The 19,764-nt window shown below is 43.8% G+C and overlaps 1 protein-coding gene across 6 annotated transcripts in view; it reads right to left on the minus strand.

Annotated features, from left to right (window-relative positions):
* Nucleotides 1-436: 436 nt before the first annotated feature.
* Nucleotides 437-19,764, minus strand: part of LOC141073035 (uncharacterized) — a 208,916-nt gene continuing 189,588 nt past the window's right edge. For all 6 annotated transcript variants that reach the window (XM_073560340.1, XM_073560336.1, XM_073560339.1 and 3 more), the window contains one exon: nt 437-3,449. In XM_073560340.1, coding sequence (XP_073416441.1) covers nt 709-3,449 — 2,741 coding nt within the window. In that variant the 3' untranslated portion in view covers nt 437-708. The remainder of the gene's footprint in view (nt 3,450-19,764) is intronic.

The following is a 19,764-nucleotide window of genomic DNA, read 5'->3' on the forward strand; positions in this document are numbered from 1 at the left end:
ATGGATGGAGCAGTAATGCTGCAATATTGCAGATGTGCACAGGCTGGCTGTTGGTGGACCTCTACCCAGAGAGGAGTGTGCCTCGAACTGCTTGTCAATGGAAGAGAAGGCCGAGACTAACCGATTCCCCCGAGTCTGTCCTTTGACAATAAACAGGATAACATATTTTCAATCTAGGACCAACCTCTCATGTGATACTCCCTTGTTGAGACCAGAAAATTACTGGAAGGTGGAGAGGTGAGTGGGGCACTTTAACCGCTCTGTGATCCTGTTCCACCAGAGGTCAAGGAAGGACAACCTCTTGGTGTGTTGTCCAAAGAGATGTACTAGAAAGTAAGTTTTGTAAATTGCTCAAAACTAATGAAAACTACTATACTTTTAACCCTTCTGACAAAATAAAAGGACATTTGAAGAATTATGGTGACATTATAAAACAGAAGGTAAATGTTATTTATTAAATTTTTGGGTATTATAACTATTTGGTTTATTGGTGTAAACAAAGTTTGAACATTGCACATTTTTGATATTTTTTGCATTTTTTTAATTTTAATAAAAGCAAAATATATTGATTTAAATTTATTACTAAAGTAGAATACAAAGTGTCAACAAAAAAAAACAAACCTTCCTCAGGCAACTGAGATAAGGTGAAAAATTCCATTGTTATTAGCCCGATAAAGATTTGAAAAATTGGGCTTGGCTACTAAAAGATTAAAATGGCTTAGTCCCAGTGTGTCTTCTCTTCTGATGTATAACAACATTGTGTTTGTTAGTAAAACATTTCCCACATTCAAAACATGAAAATGGCTTCTCTCCTGTGTGAATTCGCTCATGTCTAATAAGATGAGATTTCTTATAAAAACGTTTTCCACATACTGAACATGAAAATTTCCTCTCTCTTGAGTGACATAGCTCATGTGTAACAAGAATTGATTTATCTGCAAAACATTTTCCACATTCTAAACATGAAAATGGCAATTCTCCTGTGTGAATTCTCTCATGTGCAACAAGATTTGATTTGTTGGAAAAACATTTCTCACATTCTGAACATGAAAATGGTTTCTCTCCTGTGTGAATTCTCTGATGTTTAATAAGATGAGGTTTCTGTGAAAAACGTTTGTGACATTCTGAACATGAAAATGGCTTCTCTCCTGTGTGATTTCTCTGATGTACAACAAGATGTGATTTGTAAACAAAACATTTTCCACATTCTGAACATGAAAATGGCTTCTCTCCTGTGTGATGTCTCTCATGTTCAAGAAGATTTGATTTCAGAGAAAAACATTTTCCACATTCTGAACATGAAAACGGCTTTTCTCCTGTGTGAATTCTCTGATGTGCAACAAGTTGTGATTTGCTGGCAAAACATTTTCCACATTCTGAACATGAAAATGGCTTCTCTCCTGTGTGATGTCTCTGATGTGCAACAAGTTGTGATTTGCTGGCAAAACATTTTCCACATTCTGAACATGAAAATGGCTTCTCTCCTGTGTGAATTCTCTGATGTGCAACAAGTTGTAATTTCTTAGCAAAACATTTCTCACATTCTGAACATGAATATGGCTTCTCTCCTGTGTGAACTCTTTCATGTGTAACAAGTTGTGATTTGTTAGCAAAACATTTTCCACATTCTGAACATGAAAATGGCATCACTCCTGTGTGAATTCTCTCATGTGCAACAAGTTGTGATTTCAGAGGAAAACATTTTCCACATTCTGAACATGAAAATGGCTTCTCTCCTGTATGAATTCTTTCATGTGCAACAAGTTGTGATTTGTTAGCAAAACATTTTCCACATTCTGAACATGAAAATGGCTTCTCTCCTGTGTGAATTCTCTCATGTGCAACAAGTTGTGATTTCAGAGGAAAACATTTTCCACATTCTGAACATGAATATGGCTTCTCTCCTGTATGAATTCTTTCATGTGCAACAAGTTGTGATTTGTTAGCAAAACATTTTCCACATTCTGAACATGAAAATGGCTTCTCTCCTGTGTGAATTCTCTCATGTGCAACAAGTTGTGATTTCAGAGGAAAACATTTTCCACATTCTGAACATGAAAATGGTTTCTCTCCTGTGTGAATTCTCTGATGTGCAACAAATTGTGATTTCTTATCAAAACATTTTCCACATTCTGAACATGAATATGGCTTCTCTCTTGTGTGATGTCTCTCATGCCTAACAAGATGTGATTTGTTAGCAAAGCATTTCCCACATTCTGAACATGAAAATGGCTTCTCTCCTGTGTGAATTCTCTGATGTGCAACAAGTTGTGATTTCTTAGCAAAAAATTTGTCACATTCTGAACATGAAAATGGCTTCTCTCCTGTGTGATGTCTCTCATGTTCAAGAAGATTTGATTTCAGAGAAAAACATTTTCCACATTCTGAACATGAAAATGGCTTTTCTCCTGTGTGAATTCTCTGATGTGCAATAATTTGTGATTTGCTGGCAAAACATTTTCCACACTCTGAACATGAAAATGGCTTCTCTCCTGTGTGATGTCTCTCATGTATAATAAGATTACCTTTATGAGAAAAAAATTTGCCACATTCTGAACATGAATATGGCTTCTCTCCTGTGTGAATTCTCTCATGTGAAACAAGATTTGATTTCTTAGGAAAACATTTCCCACATTCTGAACATGAAAATGGCTTCTCTCCTGTGTGAATTCTCTCATGTGGAACAAGTTGTGATTTCTTAGCAAAACATTTGCCACATTCTGGGCATGAAAATGGCTTTACCCCTGTGTGAATTCTCTCATGTGCAACAAGTTGTGATTTCTTAGGAAAACATTTGTCACATTCTGAACATGAATATGGCTTCTCTCCTGTGTGATTTCTCTCATGTACAACAAGATATGATTTGTAAATAAAACATTTTCCACATTCTGAACATGAAAATGGCTTCTCACCTTTGTGAATTTTCTCATGTGCAGCAATTTGTGATTTGCTGGCAAAACATTTTCCACATTCTGAACATGAAAATGGCTTCTCTCCTGTGTGATTTCTCTCATGTGCAACAAGAAATGATTTGAAAATAAAACATTTTCCACATTCTGAGCATGAAAATGGTTGCTCTCCTGTGTGAATTTTCTCATGTTTAATAAGATGACGTTTCTGAAAAAAACATTTGTCACATTCTGAACATGAGAATGGCTTCTCTCCTGTGTGAATTCTCTCATGTCTAACAAGATGTGATTTCTTAGCAAAACATTTCCCACACTTTGAGCATGAAACTGGCTTCTTTCTTGTGGACGCGATTTTATTTTCCACACTTTTATTTTGCCTAACAGTCTGTGATGAATTAGGAGATCGTTCTTCGCTAGGAAGGGCTGAGGGTATATCTGAGATGTCGCCATGCTCTTCATATGTTTCTTGTTTGAAGCTATCATCTTCTACTTTAATATACGAAGATATCAGATGTCCTTCGGAGCTGCTATTATACTCATCTGCCGAGAATAAAAGTGATTTGATGTTTGAACAAAACCTTAAAAATCATATTTATCTAAATACAAAAACTTAAAAATTTAAGAAAAATATAAAAACTTTCATACATTTTCTAAGGTATGTAGTAAGGCTTTATCATAAACTGACTAAAGTGTCATTTACATGATGTGAGTAGTGCACAAAGAATCAATTGTACTAATGTTCCTTCCCGATCATTGCCGAGTGCAAAGATCAAACGTCAAAGAATAAACCATTTGTCAATGATCACATATTTCATTATAATATTATATAGTTGTTGGCAGCGCATCCATTGTGTACATAGAAAATGTTCTGCAATAATAAAAATGCATGAGAGAACGGAAACAAACCATCGTTGCTGCATCACAATGAAAGCTAAGAAGCCCCAATCAACTTCCTATATCATTATTATTATAGCGCCATTTATTCCATGGTGCTTTACATGTGAAAATAGAATTAGACTTACCGGTAATTCGGTTTCTAGGAACCTTCCACGACAGCTACATTGGAGGATGTCTACCCCGCCCTAATAGGGGACAGGAACAGGAAGAGGTTAAATATCCCTCCCCTTCCTGCAACCACCAGTGTTTTCCTGGACACCAGTATGAATAGTTACCACCAAAGTGCAGGAATCATCCAATAGGAATATCAGATAGGGAGGGAAATTAGTGCTGTCGTGGAAGGTTCCTAGAAACCGAATTACTGGTAAGTCTAATTCTATTTTCTCTAGTCACCTTCCACGACAGCTACATCGGAGTAATACCAACAGCCAATTTCTTTAGGGGGGAATCACGGCCTGCAGCACTCATCTGCCAAATGTTAAATCCCCATTGAAATTTAGCCTGTAACGCCTGGTGAACGTGTGGATGGACGACCAGGGGCGGTTCTGCATATCCGCTCTGATGAAGCATTCCCCCCTTTTTTTTTTTTGCTCATGACGTTGCTATCGCATGGGTAGAATGTGCCTCAGTGAGGCGGGTGGAGCCAGCTTCTGTGATGCGTAAGTCAGGCAGATGGATTGTGTGATCCAATTCACGATCGTGTTCTTTGACTCCTTCTTGCCTTATTTCGTCCTGAGAACTGGATGAATAGATTCTGGTGAATCCGCTAGGCTTCACTCTATTGTCGGTAGACAGGACCACTCTGCAAATGTCGAGAGTGTGGAAGGTCTCTTCCTTAGGGTTGGAAGAGCTTGGGCCGAATGAGGACAGTTCAATGTCCTGATTCCTATGAAATTTTGAGAAGACAGGCATGATCTAATCTCAAGATAATATCTGTAATGATTGCAAGGTAAGCTTCTTGAATTGACAGGGCCTGCAATTCTCCCATACGTCTAGCCTCAGTAATTGCGACTATGAGGACGGTTAAAGGGTTAGGTTTCCATGGTCAAGGAATCTAGAGGCTCAAATGGATCTTAGGTTTGAGCACGGTGTTGAGATCCCAAGGAGGCCCCTGACTACGGAGTATAGGACGACTCCCGGCTGCCGAAGCCACAAACCGTAGGATCCAGTGGTGGCTGGCCAGGTCAAGATCAAAAAAGGTGCTAAGAGCTGATATTTATACCTTTAGTGCTGGGGATAAGGCTCTGTTCCAGACCTTTTGTAAACATCTAGGGTCTGTGCTGCACTGACATGGAAGGGATCAGGGGTGCCTGGAAAGCACCAGGGCATAAACCTTTCCCAGACCTTGGCATAGATGGCCTTGGTTATTGGTTTTTGGCTTTCCTGAAGGATTTGGATTACCCTATCCGAGAGCTATTTGACTCCTAGGAATTTGGCCTCAATAACCATGCTGCCAGGTTCCCTTTGCCTACGTCTGGGTGTAGAAGAGGACCTTGGTGAAGGAGGTCGCCCTTTTTGGGGCAGAAGCCAGGACCTTCCTGGGCCATGGCAGGTAGGGCACTGTACCACTTCTTCCGGGTCACCGCGGGGCGATTAGTATTGTGGGAACTCGGTCCGTCTGGATTTCCTGAGATGTTTTTTGCCCGCATTGGTGTGGGTGGGCAGGTATATGCGAGGTTGGAATCCCACCATTTGGTGAAGGGCACCTATTCCTTGCACTCCGTCCATGTGGTTGAGGGAGACGAATACCCCTGTCTTCACATTTTGCCTGTTGGTGGCTAGGTCCACCTCCACCCCATCTGGAGGCTAGGGACACGGATACCGCATGGTCCAGGTGCCACTCCTCTGGATGAACGTCTTCTTGACTGAGGAAATCTGCCTGGGTGTTGTCTGATCCTTTCATATGCACTGACCAGGAGAAGATCCTTGTTGCTATAGCTTTCAGGCCGGCGCACTTCGTACCCCCTTGGCTGGAGATAGGCCACTGTGGTCATGTTGTCCGAGTAGGTGCAGACGTGGCGATTTTGGATTAGCGATGACATCTTTTAGCGCTTTTCCTACTGCCTTCAGTTCTCTCAGACTTGAGGAACTGGTGCTGATGCTCGGCAGCCATCGCTGTTATGAATGAGTCACCGTAGGAGGCAAAAACAGAAATGCTAGCTAAGTCCAGAAAACCAGAGAAGTTGGCAGCTATCGGATTGCAGACCCCTGAACCTATCAATAACAACTAGCAGTAGCCGTGGGGGGTTCCTATGGTGCCCTAGACCCCTCGATCACAGCCGGAGAACTAAATAGCCTAAAGACAGAAAGGGAAATCTAAACTGCCCCAGAGCAGACCCCAAAGCAATAGGCAGCCCCCAACATATAATGACGGTGAAGCAAGATGAAAACACTAACACAGATAGAAAGATAGGTTGAGCAAACAATGGGGCCCAAGCTAACTAAAAAGGACAGGACAGAAAAGCTGCTGTCTGCAATCCGAGAAAACCCTGCTAAAAATATTACCAACACAACTGATAAGCGAAAAAGACCCTGAAGACACTAGACTTCAAACCCTATATCAGCACTCAGAATATTCTGGAAGCAGAGCAAAAGAGAACACTGATCAAGGAAAAAGAATCCAGCACACCCCCGGCCGGGGATGACTGAACGCCAAAAAACAAGGTAAACAAAACCAAAACTAATAAGTTCAATAGCAGAGCAAAAACTTATCTTTGGGAAGCAGGAATCAGACTGGTCTCCAAGAATCCAGCAGAGAAATCACCAGCGGCTCAGAAGGGCGTCGGCTGCCTTATATCCAGTCTGAAGTTCCCGTTACCCAGTCACCATCCACCTGATCAGGTGTTTGGTTTCTTTCATCTAAATCAGCCTCACTACCTTCCTTCACCAGAAGAGGGAGATCCTCGGACACAAAAGATGAATGAACAGATGAGCTCACAACAGTACCTCCCCCTTGAGGAGGGGTCACTGAACCCTCATCCAAGCCACCAGGCCGATCAGGATAAGCTCGATGAAAAGCACGCACCAATCTTTCGGCATGAATATCCGAGGCAGAGACCCAGGAATTATCCTCCTGACCATAACCCTTCCACTTAACCAAATACTGGAGTCTCCGTCTAGCCAGACGGGAATCCAGTATCTTCTCTACCTCATATTCCATGTTACCTTCAACAAACACATCTTCAGGAGGTGCCGCCATAGGAACCACTGGTTCAACAAACCTCTTCAACAAGGACTTATGAAACACATTATGAATCTTAAATGTGACAGGAAGAGCCAACCGAAAAGAGACCGGATTAATAATCTCCAAAATCTTGTAAGGTCCAATAAATCTAGGTTTAAACTTTGGAGAAGCCACTTTCATAGAGATATTCTTTGATGACAACCAGACCATATCACCCACCTTAAACCGGGGACCAATGGTCCTATGCCGGTTAGAAAACCGCTGGGCCTTTTCCTGGGAAAGAGACAACTTATCCACCACTTGGTCCCAAATCTGCTGCATTCTTTCCACCACAGTGTCAACCCCTGGACAGGCAGAGGACTCCACCTGCCCTGAAGAAAATCGAGGATGAAACCCAAAGTTACAGAAAAAGGGTGACATCAAAGTGGCAGAACTAGCTCTATTATTTAAAGCAAATTCGGCCAAGCGTAAAAATGAGACCCAATCATCCTGATCAGCAGATAGAAAACATCTCAAATAAGCCTCCAAAGTCTGGTTTGTTCTCTCCGTCTGCCCATTGGTCTGAGGGTGAAATGCTAAGGAGAAGGACAACTGAATTCCCAACTTGGAACAAAAGGACCTCCAGAATCTAGAGACTGAACTCCTGTGTCCGATACAATGTTCTCAGGAATCCCTTGCAAGCGAACCACCTGTTGCAAAAACAAGGGCACCAACTCTGAGGAAGATGGCAACTTAGGGAGTGGTACAAGATGGACCATCTTAGAGAATCTATCACAAATCACCCAGATAACAGTCATTCTCTGAGAGACAGGCAGATCAGAAATAAAATCCATTGAAATATGGGTCCATGGCCTCCTGGGCACCGGCAAAGGCATCAACAACCCACTAGAACGAGAACAAGGCTTAGATCGGGAGCAAGTCCAACAGGACTGCACACAATTTCTGACATCACAAGACAAGGCAGGCCACCAAAAAGACCGACTCACCAAATCTCTAGTACAAAAAATACCTGGATGACAAGCCAACGCGGAGCAATGAACCTCAGACATCACTTTCCTCCTCCACTGGTCAGGAACATATAACCTACCACTGGGACAACGCTCAGGCTTATCCTCCTGAAACTTCTCCAGAGCACGTCTCAAATCAGGCGAGATGGCAGAAAGAACCACCCCCTCACCTAAGATGGTAGCAGGCTTGGTCACAATAGGAGAATCGGCCAAAAAACTCCTAGAGAGGGCATCAGCCTTAACGTTCTTAGTGCCCGGGAGAAAGGAGACCACAAAATCAAAATGTGTGAAAAACAAGGCCCACCTGGCCTGTCTCGGATTCAAGCGTTTAGCCGACTCAAGGTAGATCAAATTCTTGTGGTCAGTGAGGACCACAACTTGATGTCTAGCTCCCTCCAACCAATGGCTCCACTCCTCAAATGCCCACTTCATGGCCAACAGTTCTCGATTCCCCACATCATAGTTGCGTTCCGAAGGAGAGAACTTTCGGGAAAAGGCGGCACAGGGGTTCATTTTAGATGTTACAGGATCTTTTTGGGACAAAACAGCTCCTGCACCAGTCTCTGAAGCATCCACCTCCACCTGAAATGGAAGTGAGACTTCGGGTTGTCGCAAAATCGGAGAAGTGAACCTCCGCTTCAGCTCCTGAAAGGAAGAAACAGCCTCTGGAGACCAATTCAGCAAATCAGCGCCCTTCTTAGTCAAATCAGTCAATGGTTTGGCAATAACAGAAAAATTGGCTATAAACTTACGATAAAAATTAGCAAAACCCAAAAACTTCTGGAAAGCCTTCAAAGAAGTGGGCTGCACCCAATCATAAATGGCCGGTACCTTGGCCGGATCCATTTCAATAGTTGACGGAGACAAAATAAATCCCAAAAATGAAATCCTCTGTACACCAAAAAGACATTTCGATCCCTTAACATACAGGGAGTTTTCCCTCAAAATTCAGAACACAGTCCGAACATGTTCCACATGAGTCCCAATCCCTGGAAATATCAAAATATCATCCAAATAGATGATCAGAAACTTATCCACAAAGTCCCGGAAAATATCGTTCATGAAGCACTGGAAGACAGAAGGGGCATTAGTGAGCCCAAAAGGCATCACCAGGTACTCAAAATGTCCCTCCGGAGTATTAAACGCTGTCTTCCATTCATCCCCATGCTTAATGCGAATAAGATTATACGCCCCCCTGAGGTCAAGCTTGGTAAACCAGTAAGCACCTTCAACTCTAGAAAATAGGTCAGAAATCAGGGGTAACGGATACTGATATTTAACAGTAATTTTGTTAAGGGAGCGATAGTCAATACAGGGCCTTTATGAACCATCCTTCTTGGCCACAAAAAAAAAATCCAGCACCCAAGGGTGAAGAGGATGGTCTAATATGACCCTTCTCCAACGACTCCTTAATATAAGAACGCATAGCCTCATGTTAGAGTACAGATAAATTAAAAAGTCGACCCTTGGGAAATTTACATCCCGGACTCAGCTCAATTGCACAGTCATAACTCCTATGAGGAGGCAAAGACGCAGACTTACTCTCACTAAACACATCATAAAAATCAGCCAAACAGTCAGGAACCTCATGCGACTGGGGAGAGGTGGAGAAAACAGGAGTGTCACTAAGAGCACACCGACAACCCCAACTCACCACAGACAGAGATTTCCAATCCAAAACTGGATTATGGATTTGCAACCAGGGGAACCCCAGCACGATGGTATCATGCAAATTATGCAACACCAAAAATCTGCAATTTTCTTGATGGTCTGGGGCGACCCGCATTACCACCTGGGTCCAAAACTGAGGTTTATTCTTCGCCAAAGGAGTAGCATCAATACCCCTCAAAGGAATAGGCACCCGCAGGGGTGTCATAGGGAAACCACAACGTTTAGCAAAATCTAAATCCATTAGGTTCAAGGCTGCTCCTGAATCCACAAAGGCTTTAGCAGAAAATGTGGACAGGGAGCAGATCAGAGTAATTGCCAGAAGAAAACTAGGTTGTACACCACCTATAGCAAATGTGTGTGCAAAACGTTTCTTTCGTTTAGGGCAGACAGAAATAATATGAGAGGCATCTCCACAGAAAAAACACAGCTTATTACGCCTTCTGAACTCCTGACATTGCGCCCTAGACAAAACTCTATCACATTACATAGGTTCAGACATTTGTTCAACAGGTGGCAGCATTTCCCGTATAATTTTACGTTCACGTAAACGTCGATCAACCTGAATGGCTAATGACATAGAATCGTCAAGACCAGAGGGAACAGGAATCATAGAATCATAGAATCATAGAATCATAGAATCGTAGAGTTGGAAGGGACCTCCTGGGCCATCTGGTCCAACCCCCTGCTCAAAGCAGGATTCGCTAAATCATCCCAGTCAGATGTCTGTCCAGCCTATGTTTGAAGACTTCCATTGAAGGAGAACTCACCACTTCTCGTGGCAGCCTGTTCCACTCATTGATCACTCTAACTGTCAAAAAGTTTTTTCTAATATCTAATCTGTGTCTCTTCCCATTCAGTTTCATCCCATTGCTTCTAGTCTTTCCTTGTGCAAATGAGAATAAAGTTGATCCTTCTACAATGTGACAGCCCTTTAGATATTTGTAGACAGCTATTAAGTCTCCTCTCAGTCTTCTCTTTTGCAAACTAAACATTCCCAAATCCTGCAACCTTTCCTCATAAGACAGGGTTTGCAGACCGGTCACCATTCTGGTCGCTCTTTTCTGAACTTGCTCCAGTTTGTTGATGTCTTTTTTAAAATGTGGTGCCCAAAACTGGACACAATATTCCAGATGAGGTCTGACCAAAGAGGAGTAGAGGGAAATAATGACTTCACGTGATCTAGACTGTATGCTTCTGTTAATACATCCTAGAATTGCATTTGCCTTTTTTGCTGCTGCATCACACTGTTGACTCATATTCAGTCTGTGATCTATTAGTATACCCAAGTCTTTTTCACATGTGCTGTCACTTAGCCCTATTCCTCCCATTCTATATATGCTTTTTTCATTTTTATTGCCCAGATGTAGTACTTTGCATTTCTCCCTGTTAAAAACCATTCTGTTAGTTGCTGCCCACTTCTCCAGTGTATTTAAATCTTTTTGAATCCTCTCTCTCTCTTCTCTAGTATTAGCTATCCCTCCTAGCTTTGTGTCATCAGCAAATTTAATCAGTTTACCCTCAATTCCTTCATCTAAATCGTTGATAAAGATGTTGAACAATACAGGGCCCAGGACAGAGCCCTGTGGTACCCCACTTGAGACATTCTTCCAACTGGATGTGCAGCCATTTACGACCACTCTTTGGGTCCGATCACTAAGCCAGTTATGAATCCACCTAACAGTTGCCTTGTCCATTCCATACTTAGTCATTTTTTCAATAAGGATTGTATGAGAGACTTTGTCAAATGCTTTGCTGAAGTCAAGATATACTATATCTACAGCATTTCCTTGATCCACCCAATCAGTGATACCGTCATAGAAGGAAATTAAGTTAGTCTGACATGACTTATTAGTTAGAAACCCATGCTGACTCTGTTTAATCACTTCATTCTTATCCAGGTATTGACATACATGTTGTTTAATAATTTGTTCAAAGATCTTTCCTGGTATAGAAGTCAGACTCACCGGCCTATAGTTGCCTGGGTCCACCTTCTTCCCCTTTTTGAAGATAGGAACAACATTTGCTCTTCTCCAGTCTTCTGGCACTTCTCCTGTTCTCCAAGAATTTTCAAAGATTATGGAGAGGGGTTCAAAAATTTCTTCTGCTATCTCCTTCAGTACTCTGGGGTGTAATTCATCTGGACCTGGAGACTTGAATTCATTTAGGTTAGCTAAGTGTTTCCTCACTATCTTTCTGTTTATAGATATCCTGGATTCTTCTATTCCCTTAATAGGACAGTGAATAACAGTTGATGTTGCATTTCCTTTCTGAGAGAAAACAGATGCAAAATAGGAATTTAAAATTTCAGCCTTCTCAACATCCTGTCTTACCAGTTCATCATTTTCATCCTGTAAAAATCCTATAGCATCTTTGACTTTTCTTTTACTTTTGACATATCCCCAAAATCCTTTATTATTGCTTTTGACATCTCTTGCAAGCCTCAGTTCATTTTCAGCTTTAGCTAATCTGATTTGTGCCCTGCAGGTTCTGCAGACAGCATTATATTCTTCTTTAGATATGCCTCCCTCTTTCCATTTTATAAACATTTTTTTCTTCCTTTTTAGCATGTGCTTAAGTTCTGTGTTCATCCATCCTGGTTTCCTTAAATGCTTCCTATTCTTCCCTCTTTTCGGAATTGTTAACAACTGTGCTTTGAGAATTTCATTTTTCAAGATTTCCCATCCTTCCTGGACATTTTTGTCTTTAAGGATATCCAGCCATTGGATCCCTCCAATTCTCTTTCTGAATCCCTTAAAATCTGCCTTTCTGAAATCTAACCTTGACGTCTGAGTCTTCACAGGTCTTCCGCCTCTAGTTATCCAAAATTCTAAAATAGCATGGTCGCTACCTCCTAGGGTCCCAGCCATTTTTACCTCCTCAACCATTTCCTCCCTGTTTATAAGGATTAGATCCAAGGTAGCAGTTCCCCTTGTTTTCTCCCCTACCTTTTGGAAGATAAAGTTGTCAGCAAGAGAGGATAAGAATTTCCTTGACCTGTTAGTTTTGCCTGAGAGAGATTCCCAACAAATGTCTGGATAGTTGAAATCTCCCATGACAACTATGTCATATTTTTTGGAGAACTTGGCCATCTGATGCATAAAGAGTTCATCTATATCTTCGGCTTGCACAGGCGGCCTGTAGTAAATGCCTACAATGGTGTCCTTTCCATTGTTCTGTCCTTGTATTCTTACCCAAACAGTTTCCACAGAACTCCCAGTCTCTGAAGCTTCAATCTCTGTGCAGATATACGCGTTTCGAACATACAATGCGACACCCCCTCCTCGTTTATCAAGTCTGTTTCTTGCAAATAAGTTGTATCCTTCTAGTCTTGTATTCCAATCATGTGTATTGTCCCACCAAGTTTCAGTGATTCCAATTACATCATATTTCTTTTCCTGTGTTAGTAGTTCCAATTCTCCTTGTTTGTTGCCCATGCTTTGTGCATTAGTATAGAAACATTTTAGTTTGTGATTGGTTTCTCTTTCTCCAATATTTTTATTAATTAGATTCTTTCGTCTTTGTTCTTCCTTTCCACTTCTAATAGCAGAGTTCTCAATAGCATTTGTCAGGTGTATGGCTTTTTCTGGTCTTTTGCTTCCCTTCCCATGTTGTTCTAGTTTAAAGCTCTCCTTACAAGTGTAGCAAGGCGACTTCCAAATACATGCTTTCCAGTCTTCGTAAGGTGCACCCCATCTCTAGCAAGTAGTCCATCGTATAAGTAGTTCACTCCGTGATCCAGAAATCCAAATCGTTGCTGACGGCACCATCGACGTAGCCAGTTGTTCACCTGCAGAATCTTATTCCACCTCCTTGTTCCATGGCCATCCACTGGGAGGATGGAAGAGAAGACCACCTGCGCTCCCAGCTCTTTCACTTTCTTGCCTAAGTCTTCAAAGTCTCTGCAGATGGTTTCCAGGTCGTTTCTTGCGGTGTCATTTGTCCCCACATGTAGTAGCAGGAATGGGTAGTCATCTGTAGGTCTGAAGAGTCCTGATATCCTGTCAGACACATCTTTAATTTTTGCACCTGGAAGACAGCACATTTCTCTTGAAGTTATATCCGGTCTGCAGATAGCAGCCTCTGTTCCTCTCAGCAGGGAATCCCCCATGACCACCACTCTCCGTTTCTTCTTCACAACATTTTTCTTTCTCCATCCAGGAGGACTCTGAGGGCGTACAAGGTTGCTGTTTGTTGGCAAAGTCTTATCCTGATGTATTTCTTCATCGTTTTCCTGCGTGAGAGCCTGGTACTGGTTTCTGAGCAGTATGGGTGCTGACTGCCTCCTGATCCTCCTGCTTCTCTGGGTCACATGTCTCCATTCCTCTGTTTCTTCAGGTGCACTTCGAATTTCTTCTCTTTCTGTAACATGAAGAGATAATTGTGCTCTGTCCAAGAACTCTTCACCTTCCTTAATGATCTTCAACGTAGCTAACCTCTCTTCGAGATTTTGCAACTTTTCCTCCAACAGGGACACAAGCTTGCATTTGTGGCATGTGAAGTTTGGCTTTTCCACTGGTAAATCTGTGAACATGTAGCAAGAAATGCAGCTCACCAAATGGCTCCTGGCCTCTTCCATCTTGAGATTTCTTAAAAACGATGAAAGATGAGCCAAAATTCTTCACTTATCCCAGAAGGCACTGGGAATATGCAAATGATCTCCTCAAGACTCTTCCCCTGGTTTTCCAATTTCCTCTTTTCAGCTGCAACCGCCAAAACCCAGTGATCGTTGAGCTCGCGGAGACTCTTCACTTATCCCAGAAGGCACTGGGAATATGCAAATGATCTCCTCAAGACTCTTCCCCTGGTTTTCCGATTTCCTCTTTTCAGCTGCAACCGCCAAAACCCAGTGATCGTTGAGCTCGCGGAGACTCTTCACTTATCCCAGAAGGCACTGGGAATATGCAAATGATCTCCTCAAGACTCTTCCCCCACCATAGTATCTTTTACGGTTTCTGACAAACCCTTCCGAAAGAGAGCTGCCAAGGCACCATCATTCCAAGTGGTGAGGACCGCCCACTTTCGGAATTTTTGACAGTACAGTTCTGCAGAATCTTGACCCTGGCTCAATGCCAACAGGGTCTTTTCAGCTTGATCAATCGCATTAGGTTCATCCTACAACAACCCCAAGACCTCAAAAAATGCATCCACATTAGTTAGAATAGGATCATCTGGTACTAAAGAAAACGCCCAATCCTGGGGATCGCCACGCAGCAAGGAGATTACAATTTTAACCTGCTGCGCAGAGCTCCCCGATGAGTTAGGCTTCAAGGCAAGAAATAATTTACATTTATTCTTAAAATTCAAAAATTTAGACCAATCCCCAAAAAACACATCAGGAGCGGGGAATTTTTGGTTCAGCAGCGTGTGAATGAGCAAGATAGGCGGAAATTCCTTGCACTTCAGCAGCAAGCTGCTCCACACGATCAGACAATTGCTTAAACTCCATCAGAAAAGAAAACAAAATTCCTCCTACGGCCTCAGAGAAAAAGAGGAAAAAATATACACAAAAAAAAAATTCTGAAAATTTTTTTTTTTTTTAAACAATTCCTTCCTGCTTTTGATTACCCTAGAATCTGCGGTATGGCTGGTGATTCTGTTATTATTGAGTCACCGAGGAGGAAAAAATAAAACACAAGCTCAGCCCAGAAAATTATTATTATTATTATTATTATTTATTGTTATAGCGCCATTTATTCCATGGCGCTTTACATGTGAGGGGGGTATACATAAAAACAAGTACAATAATCTTAAACAATACAAGTCATAACTGGTACAGGAGGAGAGAGGACCCTGCCCGCGAGGGCTCACAATCTTCAAGGGATGGGTGATAATACAGTAGGCGAGGGTAGAGCTGGTCGTGCAGCGGTTTGGTCGATCGGTGGTTACTGCAGGTTATAGGCTTGTCGGAAGAGGTGGGTCTTCAGGCTCTTTTTGAAGGTTTCGATGGTAGGTGAGAGTCTGATATGTTGTGGTAGAGAGTTCCAGAGTAGGGGTGATGCGCGAGAGAAATCTTGTATGCGATTGTGGGAAGAGGAGATAAGAGGGGAGTAGAGAAGGAGATCTTGTGAGGATCGGAGGTTGCGTGCAGGAAAGTACCGGGAGACGAGGTCACAGATGTATGGAGGAGACAAGTTGTGGATGGCTTTGTATGTCATGGTTAGGGTTTTGTAATGGAGTCTCTGGGCAATTGGGAGCCAGTGAAGGGATTGACAGAGGGGAGAAGCTGGGGAATAGCGGGGGGACAGGTGGATTAGTCGGGCAGCAGAGTTTAGAATAGATTGGAGGGGTGCGAGAGTGTTTGAGGGGAGGCCGCAGAGCATGAGGTTGCAGTAGTCAAGGCGAGAGATGATGAGGGCATGGACTAGGGTTTTTGCAGATTCTTGGGTGAGGAATGAACGGATGCGTGAAATATTTTTGAGTTGAAGTCGGCAGGAAGTGGAAAGGGTTTGGATATGTGGTTTGAAGGAGAGATCAGCATCAAGGATTACTCCGAGGCAGCGAGCTTGTGGGACTGGGGAGAGTGGGCAGTCATTTACTGTAATTGATAGGTTCGTAGGGGGGGTCACGTGAGATGGGGGAAAGATGATGAATTCTGTTTTGTCCATGTTGAGTTTCAGATATCTAGTGGAGAAGAAGGATGAAATAGTGGACAGACATTGAGGGATTCTGGTTAGTAGGGAGGTGATATCTGGTCCAGAGATGTAGATCTGTGTGTCATCAGCATAAAGATGATACTGAAAGCCATGAGATTCTATGAGCTGTCCCAGGCCAAAGGTGTAAATAGAGAACAGCAGGGGCCCTAGGACTGAACCTTGTGGGACTCCGACAGATAGGGGGCGAGGTGAGGAGGTGGTGTGTGAGTGGGAGACGCTGAATGTCCGGTCTGTTAGGTATGATGAGATCCAGGAGAGGGCCAAGTCTGTGATGCCGAGGGATGAGAGGGTCTGTAATAATAGGGAATGGTCCACTGTGTCAAAGGCAGCCGACAGGTCCAGGAGGAGGAGGACAGAGTAGTGTCGCTTGCTCTTGGCAGTTAAGAGGTCATTGGTGACCTTAGTAAGGGCAGTTTCAGTGGAGTGGTGTGACCGGAAGCCAGATTGTAAGCGGTCGAAGAGGGAGCAAGAAGAGAGATGGGAGGACAGTTCAAGGTAGACGTGTTGTTCCAGTAGCTTGGAGGCGTATGGGAGAAGTGATATAGGGCGATAGCTAGATACAGAGGATGGGTCGAGAGAGGGCTTTTTGAGGATAGGTGTGATGGAGGCATGTTTAAAGCTTGAGGGGAAAACACCAGTTGTTAGTGATAGGTTGAAGAGATGGGTTAGGGTTGGGATGAAGACTGTGGTGAGGTTTGGGATGAAGTGGGATGGGATCGGGTCGAGTGCACAGGTGGTGAGATGTGATCTTGAGAGTAGAGTGGAGAGTCGATCTTCTGTAATGGTGGAGAAGTTGGTTTTGAAGGTGGAGGGCTGGGAAGTCGGGAGGAAGGGCTCTGGGGGTTGTTGACCAAAACTGTCCCTGATGTTATCAATTTTCTGCTTGAAAAATGAGGCAAAGTCTTCAGCTGAGATGAGTGGGGAGGGAGGAGGTGCTGGGGGGCGGAGGAGAGAATTGAAGGTGTTGAATAACTGTTTAGGGTTGTGAGACAGGGAGGATATGAGAGATGAGAAGTAGGTTTGTTTAGCTGTGGCGAGTGTGGTCTTGAAAGTAGTGAGGGACTGTTTGAATGCGATGAAATGCTCGTTGGAGTGGGATCTTTTCCATCTGCGCTCAGCAGCCCTGGAAGCTCGCCTCAGCTCTTTGGTCAGGCTGGTGTGCCAGGGCTGTCTGTTGATTTTGCGAGTTTTGGTATGTGTAAGTGGGGCAGCGGATTCCAAAGCTACAGCTATTGTGGTGTTATATAGAGCGGCAGCGTCATCCGCATTGTGTAAGGAACTTATATCTGTAAGAGGGAGGAGGGATTCGGAGAATGAGTGTAGGTCAAGGTGTTTAAGATTCCTGCGAGGGTGTGAAAGTTTGTGGGGTGGGGATTGTAGACATGGAGTGAAGAGGGAAGAGAATGTGAGCAGGTTGTGGTCAGAGAGAGGAAGAGGTGAGTTAGAGAGGTTAGATAGGGAGCAGAGGCGGGTGAAGATGAGGTCCAGTGTGTGGCCATCTTTGTGGGTGGCTGTAGAAGACCATTGAGTGAGGCCGAAGGAGGAAGTGAGAGATAGAAGTTTAGTGGCAGCTGAGAGGGAAGTGTCAATGGGGATGTTGAAGTCGCCCATGATGATAGTAGGGATGTCCGCGGAAAGGAAATGAGTAACCAGGTGGTGAAGTGGTCAAAGAAGGTGGTGGCTGGCCCTGGGGGGCGGTAGATGACAGCCAGTTGGAGGTTGGAGGGGGAGTAGATGCGCACAGAGTGCACCTCAAAGGAAGGGAGGGTAACAGAGGGTGGCAGTGGGATTGGGGTGAAGGAGCAGGTATCTGACAGGAGAAAACCAACTCCTCCACCATGTTTGCTGCTGGGGCGGGGGGTGTGAGAAAGGTGGAAGCCGCCATACGAAAGTGCAGCAGGAGAGGCTGTGTCAGAAGGGGTGAGCCAGGTTTCGGTGATGGCGAGGAAGGAGAGTTTGGTAGTAACAAAAAGATCATGGATGTAGGAAAGCTTGTTACAGACAGAGCGAGCGTTCCACAGAGATTCCACAGAGAGGTTCCACAGAAAATCAGAGAGGTTGGAAACTAGCGGATTGCAGACCCCTAATCCTATCACACAACTAGCAGTAGCCGTGGAGTGTTCCTACGGTGATCCTAGACACCTCGTCACAGCCGGAGATCTACATAAGCCTAAAGAGAGAAAAGGGAAAAACTGACTGCCCCAGAGCAGACCCCAAAGCAATAGGCAGCCCCCAACATATAATGACGGTGAAGCAAGATGAAAACACTAACACAGATAGAAAGATAGGTTGAGCAAACAATGGGGCCCAAGCTAACTAAAAAGGACAGGACAGAAAAGCTGCTGTCTGCAATCCGAGAAAAACCCTGCTAAAATATTACCAACACAACTGATAAGCAAAAAGGACCCTGAAGTCACTAGACTTCAACCCTATATCAGCACTTAGAATAATCTGGAAGCAGAGCAAAAGAGAACACTGATCAAGGAAAAAGAATCCAGCACACCCCCCGGCCGGGGATGGCTGAACTCAAAAACCAAGGTAAACAAAACCAAAACTAATAAGTTCAATAGCAGAGCAAAAACTTATCTTTGGGAAGCAGGAATCAGACTGGTCTCCAAGAATCCAGCAGAGAAATCACCAGCGACTCAGAAGGGCGTCGGCTGCCTTATATCCAGTCTGAAGCTCCCGTTACCCAGTCACAATTCACCTGATTAGGTGTTTGGTTTCTTTCATCTAAATCAGCCTCACTACCTTCCTTCACCAGAAGAGGGAGATCCTCGGACACAAAAGATGAATGAACAGATGAGCTCACAACAGACTCCCTTCTGAAGATTTCGGTAGTTCAACCACCACCTCAGGGCCGGTTTAACTTGACCAGGGAGGGGGAATCCTTCAGGACAATGGAATTTGTAGCCGCGTAGGCCAGGCGGATCCTGGAATGTAAAAGCATGTGGCTTTGTGGGCCTGAGCCCAAGAAACCGCCTGGGTGCATGTGGTCTGAGATCCTAGAGCATACACTGACTCTGAGGGTCAGTGCCTGCTAGTCCTGAACTAGGTCCTTGGTGGACAAGGTCGACCTGACAAACCATAGGTAGGAAGGATGTCTTTCCCCTTGTGTCAGAGAGAACTCCCAGAAGCTTCCCTCTCATGGAGGGATAGACCAGGTTCGGTATCCAACCCAGGGATCTTAATATCCCTGGGTCTTTCCTACGTCCATCTTCTGACATGAGATAGATGGTATAGAGAAGAGGAAGTCGTCCAGATATGGGATAATGCCTATCCCCTGGCGCCGGATAAAAATCACTGCTTCCGCCATGATCTTAGAGAGATACGTGGACGGATGGATTGGCACATGGTAATATGCACCCTTCAGCTCTACCGTTGCCATTACCGAGCTCAGTCCGATGAGCGGGACTGCCCCTGATTGACTCCATTTTGAATTG

The sequence above is a fragment of the Dendrobates tinctorius genome, unplaced genomic scaffold (genome assembly GCF_039654945.1).
Source record: "Dendrobates tinctorius isolate UK_male_01 unplaced genomic scaffold, ASM3965494v1 ptg000295l, whole genome shotgun sequence".
Classification (NCBI taxonomy): Eukaryota; Metazoa; Chordata; class Amphibia; order Anura; family Dendrobatidae; genus Dendrobates; species Dendrobates tinctorius.